Below are 19,021 nucleotides of genomic sequence, written 5' to 3'. Positions count from 1 at the left end.
AATAGTACTTAAGAAATGCATAACAGTTTTAAAAATAATTTACATTTTTTAACGTATATTTGTAAGTAAGTATACGTATATGTTGACATAGTATGAAAAGATATGTTGAATTGTCCATCTTGTATTGCTGTTATTCTAGTATAATGCTCTATCGGTAATATTTATACCAATATCTACGGGTAGAGTGTGTTGTAAGATCCTCTGAATAAGCTCCATTTGGCACGGAAGCATTTATCATACGATTTCTCGCAGCCAGAATCCTATCATCGTTATCCTACCGTGGGATATTTTATGGCATTTCTTGCAGATGTAATAGATTCTATTTTGTATGTTTTTATCTTAACATTTCTTGGTCCATTTGCAGCGTCGTGGTGTATGAAAAGGAGAGAAGTTATATTGTGCGGGGAAAACGAACTGAAAGGAAAATTAAAAATGGGATGGGTCAGAGATATTATTATTATTGTATTGTTGCAATAGCCAGAATAACCTTTGATACTTGACATTTAAATCCGAAAGCCATAATTACTCTTCTCTAGTATATTATTTCGTATACGTCGCTAGATAATAATAATCAAAATACTACTGTGTAGAAGTTCTGCTGTTTTGGTGCCATAGGCTTTTTTGACGGCATATCTGCCACGAAAAATTGTACGGTAAATGCTTCCATGACACTCACCTAAAAGTACATAGAGTTCAGTTACCAAGTTCTGAAAAATATTTTAATTGGTTAGCGTCTCTTTCAGTACCGAGCCTGTATGAGACGTGGTCCTATAGCTTAAGGTGGGATCCAAACCACGTGAGCTCTTACTGGGAATCGAACCCAGGTTTCCCACTCGTACGTAAACCCTCGTTTTTGAAAAATAGGATAATTTATTCTTATTTATGCTTTATAGGTTAAAAGTAACGATGATGATGTGCATGCAATATGATAATCGATTTTGACCGTTTGAACCATCGTGATATGAGTTTATAAAACTAATTGATAATATTTCTTTCTAATAGGTCAGCGACCCGCTGCTATTGTGACACCCACAGCAGGAACTACAAGAGATGTTATTGAGTTGTCAGTTAACATTGGAGGGTACCCGGTTATATTGGCAGACACAGCAGGTCTGAGAGAGACAAGCGATGATATTGAAAAAGAAGGAATAAATAGAGCTCAAGCACAGGCAAAAGATGCAGAACTCCTAATTCTTATGGTGGACGCTGTCAAATGCTTCAATTGGCTAAAAACTAGGCAAACATCAGATGTCATGGACTTTCTTATAAATTACGTGAATGAAATAGCGTTGACTGGACTTGTAGATTCTGTGAAAGAATCAATAGTTCTGGATAATAGTGGTTTCCGGGAGAATTCAGAAACCAAACGATGCATCCTTGTATTGAACAAAATTGATCTACTTAGCGACATCGATAGTTTACATATGTTGTGCAATAAGTATTCGAATATAATAACATTGTCTTGTAAAACTGAATCTGGCTTTCAGCTACTTTTGGAGACAATTAAGAAACATTTAACATCTTTGTAAGTATTAATATTTTGTAAATTGTTTTTCATACGTGTTACAGATTTGTAAGTATATTAATATATATGTTGACAGTATATAAGTTGGGAGAATTTACTCAATTGAATTTTTCATAGAACAAAATGTTTACTTTTTTATTTTTTTACGGAGAGAAACCATATTACCAAACAGAGAAGTTCTCGGTAGTACGAATAATAAGGCAAGTCAGGAAAATAAGATTTAAGCAAAAAGAATTTCAAGTGGTTTCACCATTGAACTGGAGGTACAGTAATTATTTTGCAGATGCGTTTGTCTTTTATGCAGCAAACTTCTTTTAAACAACTGAAGTATAGATTTTTATATAGGGTGTTTAAATGATGAAACACTTAAGTCTTTATTGGAGTATATCACAATTTACCATTGAAGCCATCTAGAAGTATCCAGCGCTTTGGATGTGTTCAGTAGATCACATGATCAAACATATTGCACTAATCGTTTATCGTTTAGTAGTTTCACCATAACTCCTACTAATAAAAATATGTAAGATCCATTCAATAAATAACCGCAAAAGTTGTATAAAAATTACAAAACTTCAAGTGTTGAAAATTCGCCACACCCAGGACGCTCTATCTGCGTAGTCACGTAGAACAACATTGTGCGAGTTGATACGGGAAAACAGGCGTATTACGGTGAATGATATTAGTAAAAATGAACATTAGTGTGCTTTCAACCATTCAGCTAACAGAAATCTAATGACACTTCGCTGCTCCACGTTCATGCAAACCTGCGACGGTGGCGCCATCTTGTTTCACTGATTCCCAGCATCCTGTTTGCGAGTAACCGATTGTGAGTGTACAACGCACCCTAAGTTTTCACATAATAAAAAGGTTACCGTTAGCGCCTAAAGGTCCCGCGTTCGATTCCAAATAGGAGTACCTATGTTAGGATCATACATTAACTGAGGGCTTTTGTCTCAATAGTTTTGGTCGTCAATATGAAGCTGAATTCGAAATAAGTCTCTTCAAAGTGTTTCTGCAGTGTGATAATGTTACATTCGTTTACAATCGTTTCTTTATTTTCCTCTTATTCTCTATCTAAAACTGACTCTATGGCATAATAAGACAGGGAGATCGTCGTCGTGGAAACAAAATCTCGCCATTGGCTTCTATGCTGGTGTGAAGCCAATCCAGTCAAGATTACTGTTAATCAGTTGCACCTTAACATCCTGCTCTATATAATTTTCGCATCCTCTTAGATTTTACAGTCTTTCTGACTAGAACTCCATCTTGTCTCTCAGACGTCTCAATCTTATATTTGGTGATGTCTAACTACAGTGAAATCTGTCTATATTGGCCAGCATCGGTTGCAATAAAATGTGGTCACCGTATAGAAAATAAATGTATTTTTAAGCAATAACTATTATAGATAGTACCATACACATTTCTAATGGAATAAGTAATTAAAGAGTCCACAGCCTTGGCGCCGCTGGCCCGAACTCTATTCCCAGTAGATCATCTGATTCTGTTCACGTTTCATATAGTCTTGGTACTGAAAGAAACATTACGCACTGGCCCAACCAACCAAATAATACATAGTAAATTGTATTGTATCATAAAAGTAATAAATATAGAGTAACCAAAATGATATTGCTTTTTAACGTCCCATTAATCATGCGCTCACAGAGACGAAACGAAATGATGCACGTGCCTGTCAAGCGATCAGCAGTTAGTCTGACCATTGACCTTCAGTAATACAGGCACGTTGCGTATGATTAATTGTCGAGTAGCATGACAGGCTACAGCAGTCATAGCTCGTCCAGTGTCGAAGATAAATGGACTTATCGAAGCAGGTTGCTCGCTTGTGTTTATTGTATGTCTTTAAAGTGGACCTGTCAGCTGCCGCATATGCCAGGCACTTGAGGAGCCGTGAACGAACGTTTCCTCACCAGGCATTGTTTCCAGAAATTCCGTTCATAAGATGTAAGCCTTTCGGATGAACCTCGCAGTGGACGACTACATGTGTTGGATGACGAGGCCCTAAAAGCAGCCATCTAGGAGGACTGTGGTTTAACACTGTAGAAAGGTTGCATGTTTTCGCTGAAACAGTCAGACTGCACCTGCATGGGATAGGGAAGTCATACAAATTAAGCAAGTAGGTATCCCACACAGTGTCGACAGCCAACAAGGAACAACGCGTGACAGTCTTCCTCACTCGGCACCTGAACACACCCATCTTTGATCGCTTGCTCACTGGTGACGAAAAGTGGGTCCTCTACGACACTCCCACGCGTATCAAACATTAGTTGTCGCCACGTGACCCTGCTCCTCACACCTCAAGACTATTTCTGCATCTACGGAAAGTTATGCTCTAAATGGTGGTATTGTCGGCAAGTGGTGCATTAAGAGCTCTTTCCACCTGGTCAGATCATTGTTACTGACTACTTGACATCTACTTTCAAGACTTGGAAAGGGTGTACCGTGCATCGCGGCAGAAGGAACCAGCATTGGTGAATCGCAAGGATGTGCTGTTCTTGCATAACAATGTCAAGCCACATGTGACAAAGAGAACCCGGGAGACCCTTCAGCCACTTGGCTGGGAGACATTGTGTCGTCATAATGTTCACCGGACCTTGTGCCAACAGATTACCACCAATTTCATTCCCTCGACAACCACCTCCATGGAAGATCCTTCGCAAATGTGAGAGACCTGTGGAACGCACTTACGGACTTCTTTGCATCGACGACCGTCGAGTTTTATGGCCAGGGTATTGTGCAGCTGCAGGAACGTTGGCAAAAAGTGTTGGATGGTGATTACTTCGAAACACAAAGTACGTACCGTCGACTGTATTGCTCTTTGCTTATCACTGCTCTAAAACAGCAAGAACATTTTTGGTTCCCTTCTATCTATCCAAATTTGCAATTTCCATTCTATGATTTAAATGTTGTAATTTCAATATCCTCATTAACTAGCTATTCTTTTCTCTCTTCCACCTGTAACAAAATGTGCAGATTATCGTCAGTCCTAGGAAAAACCGGAGCATTCATATCGTGCCACCTCTACCAGCGTTTGGTACTGGATTCATAAAAGTCACATGCTTTTTGGTTTTGACCACCAAGCAATGGGAAGTTTTTTTTTCTTTCTTTCTTTCTTTTCTACACTTGCAACATGAATCTGGTCGCCATTTGATAACTTATATGGTCCTCAAAAGGCTTCGAACACACGAGAAAAACGAACGATGCATATAGCTCACGAAATCCATTAGGCCTGATATGAAATAAAATATGGATAAAGAGGGGGGTTAAGGGCTTCTTTCTGTTCACACACTCGCCTGCAACAGCCATAAGGAAATAAATTGTGTCATCGGGTGCTGTATTTATGAAGCATTTATTTTCGTGGACAAGTTTTCTTCCGCTTCTGTGTTTATAGACCTTCCAAAACAGAACAACAACAAAATGTTCTGCCAGGGTTTGTAAGAAATGAAGATCGCATATACTGTCGTTCAACATAGGTAAATGTAATATTAGCAGCATAGAAATAACGCTGCATAAACGCGGTCAAGCTCTACTATAGACAGGTGGCCAAGTAAATAGGTTTTATTGTATTATGAAGTTATGTATTGAGTAACTTTTAGTTCCTCATAAGCGAATAACTAACGCGCGTGCTTTGTGTACGTATGGTTCCGGATTCGCTTCATGGTTGGGATACTTGTCTCGGACACAAACCCGATAGCAATTCGGAGCCCGTTTCAAACAGTAGGTCCTGCCTCATATAGCCTTAGTGCTAAAATGAGACATTAAACTTTAATTACGCAACGCGAGAGTTGGTGGCGTAGTACTATTATCCAACTCTTTTGGAGGCAGTAGTGTGGTGTGGAACGACCAATAATCTAAAAGTTGCATGGTGGTTTGAGCAATTGCTAACTGCGCTAGTCAAAGCCTGGTCGTGGTTCATAGCCTACGTTAATAACCCGTCGTTCATAATCTCAGTGTTCTATAAGGACGCAAAAATAAATAAATAAAATAAAATAAAATAATAATAATAATAATAATAATAATAATTGCAATTACTGAACCACTTAGTCATGCTCATAGCTTTTCCACTTCTTTCGGAAATCAAAGACCACTCTAACCAGTAGGTTCCACCAATATTGTGGTTTCTTACCTCCAAAATTGGCTGTTTCTTGACACTTATTGCTTTATCGGAGTTCAGTGTCCCTTATAGCACCGAGGCTATGAGATACGGGCGAACAGTTTAAGGAGGAATCCGAAACACCGTGAAGTGTTCAAATTGTAAGCACCTCCTACGATAATCGAATTCGTTGACATTTGTCACGCAATAAACTGAACCTCAGTTGTTGGCAATTTTTTTTTCCTTCCCTTTTCGTACACAACTTATCAGTTATTTAAACATATGTTAATTCTGTCAACTGAAAACATTGATCACGGCTGCTGTGCAGAATATTCTTTACTATAGCAATATGAATGAAACTTTTCGTATTTGAGTTGTATATTTTTTCTTCTTTCCACAGATGTGCCTCTCCTTCCCGAGAAAATCCAACATTAACACAATCAAGGCACCGTCATAATCTTAACGACTGCTTAATGAACGTAAATGAATACTTCCAGCGAACACGAAAAAATGATCTAGTCTTAGGAGCCCAGCAGTTAAGAAAAGCATTACGAAGCATCGGAAAAATAACAGGTCACGCCAGCACTGAAGAAATACTTGGTGTAATATTTAGGGAGTTTTGTATTGGAAAATAAAGAGTCAAATCATCATATGACGATCTTTTATTTGTCATCTTCACTCTGTTGCCTAAACTTTCGCGTAGTCATACATTATCGTCCTTAATTTGATTTTAATTTTACGTATATTTTACTAGTTAGTAACCAAAGGTCATCTTGTAGAGCAGGTTAAGGCCTACCACTATGCCAAGCTTGATCCAGATATGACAGCTTCGGTTTAACTCATACAATAGATAGTCGATCTTACGGAAAAAGTCATTAACTAGAAATTTTAGCCATGTGAAGACGTCATCAACTGCATTTTCCAATATTCAGAGGTAGAGATGGAATGTCATTTTAAATGTTTACAAATCTCAAGGGAAACAGTTTTTCTCAAAATATGTAAAATGTTAGTTAATACCTTTTCCCATAAGACCGACGAAATAATGTCCTTCTCATTAGTTTTCAAAGAAAAATCGAAGAACGAGAATAAAGTAATAAAATATTAGTTTAATAATAATAAAATAGCATCGAAAAAGGGTTATTTAAAGATGAAACAAAAGTCTAAACTCTTGAAAATGCCATTACTCCGTGAAGAAAACATAAGAACATAGCCTGTGTGTATAAGTCAGGCAGAGACAATTGTTCAGTTGATAGATAACTAAGGTAATATGAGGCTTGACTAGAAAATAACGGGACTGGCAATCCTGTCAGTAGTATATGTGGAACAGTGGTAAGCATATGCCTGCAGAGCAACTTAAACCCTAAAGAGAGTGATACACATGAGTTGTTGCCTCAGTTGAGTTTAGTCTGTAAGCACCCATTCAAGAGAGAGGTGTGCAATTGTGTTGCTAGAAGAATGGCAAATGTAAAAATTAAACAGCGCATTAACTTGAAATTCCTGAAATTAAAGAAATCACCAAGTGAGTGTGTGAAATTGTTGCAGGATGTATATGGTGATAATACGATGTCATATACGCAAGTGTTTGAGTGGCACAAACGCTTGAGCGGGGGTTGCGAGAAAGTTGATGATGAATGATCGGGTCGTTTTGTCAAACAAAACAGAGGAAAACGTGGCAATAGGGACTGACTTTCCGAAAACATCGCAGGCTCAGAATTCGAATGATAGACATCGTGGGCATGATAAAGAGTCTGCCCGCCCAATTCTACACGATCATTTGAACATGCGCAAAAATTGTACCAAAAAACTCACGCAGGGGTAGGACTTCCAGAAACACGTGTACAGTGACACAATAGAACGCCTAGAAGTAGATCCTGACCTGTTAACGAAAATCGTCACTGGTGACGAGTTTTCGATCTTTCAGTATGATCCTGGAATGAAAAGACAACCAAGACACTGGAAAACTTCACCACCACGAATGAAAAAGGTACGCAAAGCAAATCGAAAGTCATGGTCATTATGTTCTTTGATATCAATAGCCTGCTCCTGATGAAATGGGTACCATCAGATCAGAAAGTGAATAGACAGTATAATCAGCAGGTATTAGTCAAGCTGCGAGAAAGAGAACGCCCCTCTTGTGAAGAATAATGAAAGGATTGTGCATCATGACAATCCTCCTTCGCATACTGCTCTGATCGTTAAGCAGTTTCTGACTGAACAGCCCGCTTATTCACAAGATTTGACACCGTGCAATCTTTCTCCTTTTCGGAAAGTGAAACCCGCTCTCAGAGGAACTCATTTTCAGACTGTGGAAGAAGTAAAGCAGAAACTGGCAACGATACTCAAGACGCTGAAGATTTCCACAACTGCTTCCAACAATAGAAACTTCATATGGAAACGTATGAGGAGAGTAGTATCTTGAAGGAAAATCATCTTTAATTTGTAAGTTTATGACAATAAACCGTACTTTTGGTAGCAGCCCCGTTAATTTTTAAGCCAGACCTCGTATGTCTACTCAAGAGAAATTAAGTCATAATTTCAATCATTAAAACTAGTTGTTCCACCCGCTGTGTATATATAATAGATTAAGATCAAGTTTAATTACAAGTTCTAATTATTTATATTTAACAAATTTGCTTGATTTTGCCCACCAGCTGCCTCAAACACCTTGCCATATTTATGCACTTATTCAAGGACTTCGTTATACAGGCAACCCGTAATGCAGGCAGCGACCTTTATTAGCATGACTGTCTATTATTAGGATTTTAATGTGACCGACTAAGACGTTTGCCACTTATTATTAGGATATTAAAGGGCCGATCCCTGGATCCACATAATTTTTTATTATTATATTTCTTTCATTTACATTCATGAATTCGAATGGGAACAAATTGTCCGGGAAGCCATTTATTAAGCGCACTGGGCTTTCGGCATCTATGACCATTGTAGCCCGTCACGTTTGAGGGATGACGTCCCTCGGCGAGCACACTATCAGAGCAGAGGGAAGGAAGGAAGCGGCCTGGGACCATTATGTTTGGTATCAGCCCGGCATTTGCCTGGTGTGGATGAGGGGAACCCAGGAAAAAAATAATTCAAGATGGCCGGCCTGAAAAAGCTGTTGCACCTTTTCGACCGAGTGTCCTCACCGGAAATCGAACCCGGGACTGCTCACACCAAAGGCGGTCCCGGGTTCGATTCCCGGTGAGGACACTGGGTCGAAAAAGTGTAACAGCTTTTACGCCACGCTACGAGGGGCCACAAGTGCATTTTATATTACGTAGTAAGTGTGAAGCGCATCCAACTTGATAAAAGTAGAGTCCAGTCGACAATGTGAGTTGTGTAAATTGCTACTCATGTACCCTCTTGACTAAACTCAGCCATGAGTAAAATATAACTCTCATGGAATCCAATGTTTGCAGAAAATGTAGAAGTGGAAAGAACATCTAAAGAAATGATTCTTTAAGAAATCAAAATAGGGACGAAGAAACTGACACGCTAAACTGGATAACAAAAGTGCTATAATTAAAGCACATGACTAAATGTGGCGTGATTCGACGTAGAAAGAGGATAGTTTGTCCAAGCTTTTAGAAAACAAACACAGCCAGCTCTCTGGTAAAGGGTGGAAAGAAGTAGTCTACTTTCAGAATAAATTAAGTAAAATATTATGAATCATTCTGTACAATCCAATACTTTAAAAAAAAAAAAAAAAGTTACATTAATAGTAACACAACAAGCATTAAAAATTAACATTAACATAAAGTTTATTTAAGTTATTAATTTGATACACTTTAAATAACAATACATATTTCAGACCATATACAGACAAAAAATATTTTTTGTCTTTATAATTTACTTATTTCGAATAAACAGTCAAAAACATTCACAATCAATGTCGTCACAATAATATTACTCTTACATTAAAGTTTTACAATATGGTAAACAACCTTAGTTGCATCAACTCTAATATATATAAAACGTACTTTGTACAAATTTACAAATTTGTAGAAACAATTCATTAAAATATACACTACATGCAAAAACATTTACAAAATTATGTTTAATAGGAAGTAATCTTGTTGATCCCACATTTTAAATTTGGTTCATTATATGAAACCGGCATGCCGCGGCATCTGAAAAAATGCGGTGTTGGCTAAACAATGTTTGTTTCCTCTAAATACAGTGGTTAACACACACACACACAAAAAAAAAGCAAATTTGACAATTGTTGACGCTGCTACTTCCGACGAATTTACACTAGATTTAGATTTAATTGTTTCTTAGGGAAAAACTGAACATTATACAGTATGTATTCGATTTCCAATATGCTGTTTACATTACATAGGTAATATTCACCCTTTTGTATGCATTACTTTGTTTATATGACAGCACTTAAGGGGGAAATATCAGCTAACTCTATAGCTTAAGAAACTCGACGGTTCATTGCTGTAGAAACATAACCTCATCAATGGATATTCCATTTACTCATTTACCTTTTTCGCGCCGAACAATATTTTGAGATCACAAATTTACAATAATTTGTTATATAATGTTTCTGTATGCAAAATTACAATCAAGACACAAGAAGAAAGTAATTTCATATAAAAAATGTGATATTTATTTAAAGTTAAACGTCCGTTTTCAACATAAAGATCTAACCCGTGTTTCTCGTGAATGATAGGAATAATTTTGTCACGAGAGAGTTCGCAGAAGTTTAAAATGTTGTTACTAAATAGAATATTTGAACTGTAATAATCAAATAGCGTAGGTATGCTTATTCTTCAATATCTGATCATCAGTGAAACAATTTTGTAGGTTATAGAAGTAGACTGTTAAAACTTGAGTTTTAAAATGATCTATCTACAAGGAAGATAGAAATCGGGATTCGATGGTGAGAAAGAGCTTCTTTGAAAAAGTAGAAGTGAATCGCTGGTCAATCCTTAAATATTGGAACTAATGATACTAAGAACCCCACATTAAAACAGTCAACTTTTCAGTAGCTATTCCAAGTGAAGAAAACAAAACGAATATCCGCTTTGTATATGGCATATTTTATTTTTATAATGCTGTTTTATGCATTTTTTTAAGTATACTATCAACTTACTTTCTTTAAATACCATATATACCTCCTTAACATTCATTATTTTTATATCTTTATAACTTTAATTACTGATAATTCAAAATTAATCCTATGTCACAAAATTACAAAACAGTAGTGGCAAAAATAAACCGATTTTAAAATCCATATATTTTATGCATAATTACGTGAGCATGTATAGTAGCTTCTTTTAGAAAATCACATATTGTCCATCAATAGTTCCAAATTCGAACAAAATCCTGTGATAAAGAGTTTTGATAGCAAAGAAGTCACATTAACGTAGATCAAGGAAGGAAGGAGGCTGTGCCTTGAGATGGATGCCTCTCGTCAAAACTTCAGTCATGGCTATTATGATGTGGTTTACGTATCTCGCATCAGCAAGGGTATGAACGACCTTTTTCTTTTAGTCGTTCCAGGTAAAGTTTTATTAATAAAAACACTTCGAAAAATTGTATTCAGATTTAATGAGAGTCCTTATTTCGATTACATTTTCCTGAGGGGAAAACCACTATATTGAGCACAGAACTTACTTTCCATAATCTTGTTATACATTTATCGGATTGTATTTAAGCTTTACCGAAATTCTGTCTCTCGCTACTTCTTTATCTTATGCTATATTTTTGAGACCTCTTAACACGATATAAAATCGCATATGTTATATGTACCAGGTTGACAGTGCACATATGGATATTTCCTACAGCAGCTACGGTAATGATAATAGTTCTCAAGTGATCTTCTTTCTGCACTGTCAACAGATTCACGTAAATAAAGATCAGCACTATTCTTTCTACACAGATCTCGTATTTAATTTTGATTTAAAGATTTTGAAATACCTAACCATAAAGCCTTTAATCTATCTTATTTTACAACTCTTTATTCTGCCAAGGAAAACTTGTTTACCCAAGCATGGCAGATGCTACCAATTAATAGGTCGCAGAATCAACAGATTGTCTTCTCACATCTTAATAAAGCTCAATTGTTTATTTCTAGCACAATCTTTTATCATGTATTCTATGAATACCACAGAACAATATTACAACAGTTAAATATAAAAAAATATGCATTACAATAACACAGTATACAAAATCTACTATTCTAAATGAAGCAGTCTCATAGCAAAAATAATTTCCCCACGCATTACTGTTTTTGCTCAAAATTCTATTAATGTAGCAAAACCTTCAGTCTAAAGGAGTTATATGCTTTAATAACCGCGTTTCACACAGCTTTCACTTTTGTTAATAAATTATTTTAAAATGTCAAGATTAAACATGGGAGAGCAGAATCTCAGTCAATAAAGGCACCATTTCATCACAGTTAAACAATAATTTTATGAAATTCTTTTTCTTCTAACAATAAATAATTTTGGGAGATTTTTAAAATAAATAGTCATATTATATATATTTTTAAATAAATACAGTCATATTATATATATATATATATATATATATATATATATATATATATATATATATATATATATATATATATATATGAGAGAGAGAGTGAGTGAGTTCAAAACAACACCGATAACGTTTGGGAGGTGTTTCCTCACACCAATATAAAACAAAAAGTATAGACCAACCTGGGTGCACAAATACTTCCTTTCGGAGTTGTAAGCTGCCGAAAACATTAAAAAGTGAATTTTAAAGGTTCATAGCTCCAAAACTATGGGACCTACCGTAGTCGGGTCAAGGTATTAATATGTGCCCTATCCTAAAATCCATGTTTCAGAATCCTAAGGTAGTCAGGCAACAATTTTTATAGAGGCAGTTTGGCCACGGGCATATAATTTGAAGTACTCACCAACTACCTCTATAAAACTTGACACGGAAGTACCGCAGCATTCTGAAACTTGGATATTTGGATAAGGCATATACTAGTTCCTAAGTAAAGTCTTGACCCGACTACGGTAGATCCGGGTTTTGGGGCTATGGACCTTTAATATTCATTTTTTCATGTTTTCGGCAGCCAAAAAAAAAAAAAAGTATTTGTGCACTCAGATTGCTCTATACTTTTTGTCTTATCTTGGTGTGAGGAATCACCTCCCAAACGTTGTCGGTGTTGTTCTCAAACACCCTATATATGACAACTTACAAAGAAGACAAAGAATTTAACTGAATACAGAATTATGGTCACTGATTTGGGATATGAAAGAAACACTTAGCTAATAACTGTAAATGATTTCCCTTGACTCTTTATTCGAAAACTGTCTAGATAGTGAAGAAAGAAAAAAAAAAATCGATAATTGTGTCTATATTAACAAAGAGTATTGTCAAACCGATAAAAAAAAAAAGTACATATATCTCATAGAGCTTCAATTCACAATCAAACAATGAATTCTACACTAGTCACATTGGTCTTTAATTTCTGTTGAAGGCTCTCTAGCTATAAACACTATGCGCTCTGAATTAGAAATACACGTCTATCTGTAATTCCATTTTGAGTCAAAGTATAATTGTGATCGGGAGGTCAATAGACCGATTCTCGATGTGTTGTGCCTTCAAGTAATTAATGGATACCCTCCAACAAAATATGCAAAATAGTGATAAGTTGCTCACTTACATTTTATAATGCTGCAATACTGGCCAAATGCATCTGAGGAAGGAATGTTCTTGGCATATACGTATACATCTTGTATGGGAATGCTAAACATGAATTTGTTTTTTCTTCAATAATCATTTCACAGTAATACTTTGAAACATTTTTCTTTACATGCAGTAAATCCAATTTCATGATAATGATAAACACTAGACTATTATTTTTATTTTTACTTATGCCTGAACGTATAATTTGCAAGCTCCAAATTTAAAAATATTTAAACAAAGCAGTAATTTACTATGTTTTGTAAGTAATATGTGATACTAACATATATTCGGAGTCTATCTTTTTCCTCAGACAACAATTTTCTTTTTTTCATAAATACGAGGTGCGTACCGAAAGTATGTGCCGTTTTAATGTAGACAGAAAACGTGATATAGCATTTTAAAGAAAATCCAGAGGATTGATGTTATTTAGACTTCACGATATAACAGCCACATTGCAAATTTCTAATCGCAGTATTATTTTCCAGGAGCGTTCGTTGAAAGAAATCCTTTTGAATACTGATGTGATGACATGGATTATGGAGGAGCAACAAGCTGTAATAAAATTTTTGTTTGCACGAGGTGACAAGGGTGTGAACACTCATTGGCAGCTGAAGGATGTAAGGAGATCGCACTTGCAGATAATACTGTTCGGAAGTTAGTTCGCGTATTCAAGGACGAAAGAGGCACCAATGGATGAATTACCAAGAATTGGAAGCCAAAGTTGTGTGACAACCTTTGACAACACTGCCCGTGTTAAGAATCTAGTAATGAAGGACAAACATCGACCGTGGATGACATCTGCAACCTAGCAGGGTTCTCGACTGTACCATTGAATGACCACCTGTAGAACTGAAGCTGAGAAAGATCAGTTCACGTTGCGTCCCTAAGCAGTTGGACGAGGTGAACAAGACGTTACGCAAGAAAATTTGCTAGTAGCCTGTTGACATAAAACAGTGCTGCCAATAGACAAGTTTTGACTACATGATCCTATGGAAGAAATATTTATTCTCCAATTATAATGAAACAAAACGGCAGTCAAAACAGTGAAAACATTTCGCTTCACCCGCTAAAAAATAAAAAAAATAAATAAATAAATTAAAATAAAACAAAATAGTCGTACGGATCCCTCGAACGAAAAACTTGATGCATATTTTCAGGTAAAAGGCATAGTAATTCTAGTTGATCCTATACCAAGAGGATATATTACCACTGGGCAGTATTGTGTGCAACTTTTGGAGAAGAGATTGCATAAAAATCGACCACAGCTCGTAAATTCAGGGTTTCTGCTGCACTGGGATAGTACACCGCCACACAGAGTTCGCATTGTTCTCGAAATTTGCAACACAAACACATCTATTATCTCTCACACACCCTATTATCCATGTCTTGTACTCAGTGATTTCTATTTTCCAAACTCAAGGATTCCTTGCGAGGCAGTCAATTTTTACCCTCGAAAATGTCATATACCAGAGTCTCAAACACACATCCCAAAATAACTTCACAGATGCTTATGAAACGTACACGCAGTTTCAGACCATGTGCGAAGGTGGGTGCAGATTATGTTGAAAACTGATGGAAAGGCTCAAAGTAATCAGCGTGACCGGAGTAATATATAAGCGGGACGCAGTTTTGGTACGCATCTCTAGTACAATTCATTTTTATAAGTCTTCACAGTCTTGTCAATAAATGAAATACCACGTTAGTATGACAATATTGTAAATGTGTCCCTCTTCACAATGTTTCTTTCCATTTTTGCTTTCTTTCTTTAATCTGAATTCCCTATACAAGTTTAGACTGTTTCTTCGACATTAAATAAGAGGATGAACTTAAAGTTTGTAAGTTTCTTGATTATTTCGTTTTGGTTTCTTGTCCACCCAAATTAGTTTTTCACTAAAAAAGACCTCATGCAATGAGACTACTTTAACATTTGTGTATCTACCTTGTAATTTGCGAGACAATATGGCTGTAATTCCATAGAAAAGTATAGATTTAGAGCCGGAAAATAGTATCCTGATTGACATATTTCCTTTAATGTGCATGTTTTGGATTCGATTCTCGATGTGAGCCACGAAGCATTGTGGAAGCATCTAAAGAGTTACCGGAAGTACGAAGAATTAATGCTGGCTGAGTAAAAACAGATAAATAGAACACACCATCAACAAAAAATCATCTGGTGGCGTAAGACTTGAAAATAAACCGTTGTATTAAAAATTTATTTCAGCGCAGACAAAGAAAGAAACAAAAGAAAATAGACTTAAAACTTACATTCACACACACACACACACAAATGCAATTTACTTCATTTACATACAAAACATGCATATTCAGAAATGAAAAGATATTCGAATGAAAATCAATCATTCAATTCCATCTCAGAAATTCTCTCCAAAATGATCTATTTTAATCACCACTGTGTTTCTATACATTGTAAATTAAAAATGACGAAAGAAAGCAAAAACGGAAGATATAACTTCCGTTTAAAATAAAAAGTATCTTTGACGTCTGACATGTATGTGCTACAGATCTCTCACTGTTTTTAATTCTGTTTAGTCTTTTCCTTCGATAAGCTCCCCTAAATATTTATAATCATAAAAATAGCAATGAAGATGTGTGTATCTGCCAAAACTATTATGACAGCGTATAGAACAACTGTTTTACAAAATCATAAAATAATTTATTTAAGTATTGCCCAAGCTCAAAATCCAGCCGACAACTACAAGCATACTTCATAATCCATGACTATAATACGTAACCATGTTATATGGCTGCGAACAAACAATGTTTGCAATATCTTACTAACAGGCTTTCCAGTGGGTTAAAATGTAATCTTCAATTTATTGTTATGCTTCTGCTTACAAGCATAAGGATACTCAAAGATAAACCTCTACATCAGATTCCTCGCTTGATTCATTTTCATTGTCTGTTGCATTCTTCTGATGGATATGGATATTATAAACATGTCCAATCTGAACCTGGGCAGATTCATTAACACTGAAAGTTCCTGTAATCTCTGCAGAAGGAAGGTTAGGAAGTACATCATTGGTACCTGTAATCTTAGAAAGTCCAGGAAGGCCAAAATTTTGATCCGGTAATGGATCTTCTCGGCGTCTCAGTAGTGCATCTAACTCCCTCTCCAACAAATTACGTACGTATTGTCTTCTCGCTTTTTCCTCCTTGGTTTTCCGCTCTTTCCTCACTTTGTCAGTGTATGTAACCTCAATACGGGCGTCCCTTATACTTTTTGGCTTGCCTAATTCAATGCCTGCGAGGCCGGAAAGAGCCAAAGGAACTTTACAAATTTCAAACTGAAAAGCAGGAACACATTTTCCTTTTTCATCGTTTGCTTTCGCCATTATGCTATTAAAAACAGCACCATTTTGAATACGTTGAAAGAACCTGTCTTTTGTGAAATTATCGCTGATGAAGAAGAAAACTTTCGTACTTCTTTCCATCATGTTTTCGTACTTGTTAAATACATCATCTCCTAACTGAAACTGCAAGTCATCTATCATGCATCCTTTAAGTAAATAATCAGACTCCAATAGTTCTTTCAATTTTCGTGCAGCAACAGTATCTCTCTCACTCGCAATAACACAAAAATCGAATACCAGGTCTGGTAATTTATCACCCACTTCTTCTTTGATATTGTCCTTTATTAAAGCTTCTTCGTCTGAAGATATACGATCAGCGTAATCTTCCAACAATGTCTCTAATATATCTTCTAATGTTTCCTCTGGTTCTAGTGCCGGTTTAACTTCAATTTTATCTGGTTTTGCTTCAGCTCCACCTTCTTGATTGATGCTTCCGTTTGGACTCTCATGAACTTCTAGTGTTTGTGAATCTGTCACTAAGTCGCTTTCACTGACATTTTCAGTTGTTCCTTCTGACGATCTATTGTCAACAGTTTTAGGAGACCTAGGCCGTGAGAACTTCTTCTTTATTGAATTCACCACTGTATTCACTGAAAAACCTGAAAAATAAGCAACAAAATATCAGTTAGTCCTTTTGAGTTTCGACTACAATTAGATTGACATTTTTTGTGCAATTGTATATTAACAGGTTATTCCAAAAATTCACTACGCACCGCACTCTACATGTAACCGTATACATAAATAATTTACCTAATAGTTGACTGAGTACGCAAGGAGTTTTAGGGTTATAGGCAGCTTTAAATTGTACTTTTTATCCAACACCACTACTTGCATGTAATCTCTCACCTGGAAGAAGATTGTAGGATATTTGTAAATCCATTACTAAAGATGCCTTTGATGTTTCGTTACTTAGGGAAAGGGAAGAGGGGATGAAGATGAATATTCCGATTATTTCCTAGAACGTAGATGTTTTCTTTAAAAATTTACCGTTTTAAAAAGATTATTCGCTTACGCGGGCCTCTGACACTCTACCAGGTGCGTGCTCCGGGTAACGAGCGAGTATTCCGCTAAATGTGGTAAGTGGTCACAATAAGCAATGATCCGTGGGCCAGCAGAAAGCCCAATGGAACAAGACTGAAACACCTCAGCTGATATGACACGGACGGACGTTTCTTAGAGCAAATCATAACTGATGATGAAACTGATGCTCCTATTTCAAGCCTGCAATGAAGAGATATTTAAGCCTGCAATGACGAGAAATTGAAGTTATACATAAAAAATGTATAGTCCTGCTATTCAAAAGTTTCGGCTAAAGTTTCTCACTTTAATTTTTACAGGGACCTTCTTCTTTTAATGAATTTCATTTGCAGTCTCTAATTGTCGTATCATAATGCGTTACACCTTGCTTGAAAGTTTATGAACCATTGCAATATATATAATCCATGCATTTCACTTGTGTTCTTTTTAACTGAAACTAGATTTCGTACCAACTCAAACAACACTATCATTATGACTATGATACCTCCAAGAATACTTATCTACCGGTATATTATTCAGCCAACATATTACTATATATTTCTTTAGTTACGCCATATTCTAGGTGGGAAAATTTTCAATAAATATGTTTGTCGTTCTTTTGTTTGTTCTTCCATATGCACTGTCAATTTTGACAGTATCCGATTCCACCTGTAATGCTGTCACTAACGCAACACGGTAAAAAGAAAGAAAGAAAAAAAAATCCCTCATTCAAATGATTGGGGGAAAAGCCGACATATTATTTCTAGTAGCAAACTGCCTGCATCTCTTTGCGTCAGGTAGAGGTAGCGCTGCTAGCGACAACTATTGGCCCGACTGTGACCTATTGGAAATTATAGTGTGACTCAGAGATGAACGCTTGCGTTTATTATAAGAACTACAAATATCTAAGTACTTTATTTTGCCTATATATTTATGCAGCCCATAACTCTTAAATGTTCTGAAGTTTGCATATTAGCGTGACTCACACTCTGATATAGTTTTGCTTTGTAAGAAGAATTGATGGGACCTTCTACCGTAACGAATTCTTTTTAAAAATAAATTCATTCCTAACGTCTAATTCTTATATCACATCGATTATACAAGGTGACGGAGGAAACGGGGAAATTTTGAATGTTAGAGTTGAAAACATTGTAGTGCTGGCAGTTGTTCGGAACCGATGCGTGGTTGCTGTGAACGCTTTGCCATTTAGTGATCATGCAGCACTGGAGTGATACGGAACGTGTTATCGTTGTATGAGCGTTTTACAAGCGAGGTGATAGTGTGACTGCTGCGCAAAGGATATTTCGAAAGCATTACCAATTA

The 19,021-nt window shown here is 36.2% G+C and overlaps 2 protein-coding genes across 7 annotated transcripts in view; one reads left to right on the top strand and one right to left on the bottom strand.

Moving 5' to 3' along the window:
• Positions 1 to 6,285, top strand: part of LOC145666656 (5-taurinomethyluridine-[tRNA] synthase subunit GTPB3, mitochondrial) — a 61,877-nt gene extending 55,592 nt beyond the window's left edge. For all 6 annotated transcript variants that reach the window (XM_081734107.1, XM_081734106.1, XM_081734109.1 and 3 more), the window contains 2 exons: positions 1,003 to 1,525; positions 6,034 to 6,285. In XM_081734107.1, the coding sequence (XP_081590233.1) occupies positions 1,003 to 1,525; positions 6,034 to 6,268 (758 nt within the window). In that variant the 3' untranslated portion in view covers positions 6,269 to 6,285. The remainder of the gene's footprint in view (positions 1 to 1,002; positions 1,526 to 6,033) is intronic.
• Positions 6,286 to 12,979: 6,694 nt separating this feature from the next.
• LOC145666652 (uncharacterized) overlaps positions 12,980 to 19,021 on the bottom strand; it is a 30,353-nt gene continuing 24,311 nt past the window's right edge. The window contains exon 3 of the mRNA XM_081734104.1: positions 12,980 to 17,280. Coding sequence (XP_081590230.1) covers positions 16,181 to 17,280 — 1,100 coding nt within the window. The 3' untranslated portion in view covers positions 12,980 to 16,180. The remainder of the gene's footprint in view (positions 17,281 to 19,021) is intronic.

This window comes from Thermobia domestica, chromosome 12 (assembly GCF_964235325.1).
Source record: "Thermobia domestica chromosome 12, izTheDome1.hap1.1, whole genome shotgun sequence".
Taxonomy (NCBI): Eukaryota; Metazoa; Arthropoda; class Insecta; order Zygentoma; family Lepismatidae; genus Thermobia; species Thermobia domestica.
This window is presented reverse-complemented; position numbering and strand designations above follow the sequence as displayed.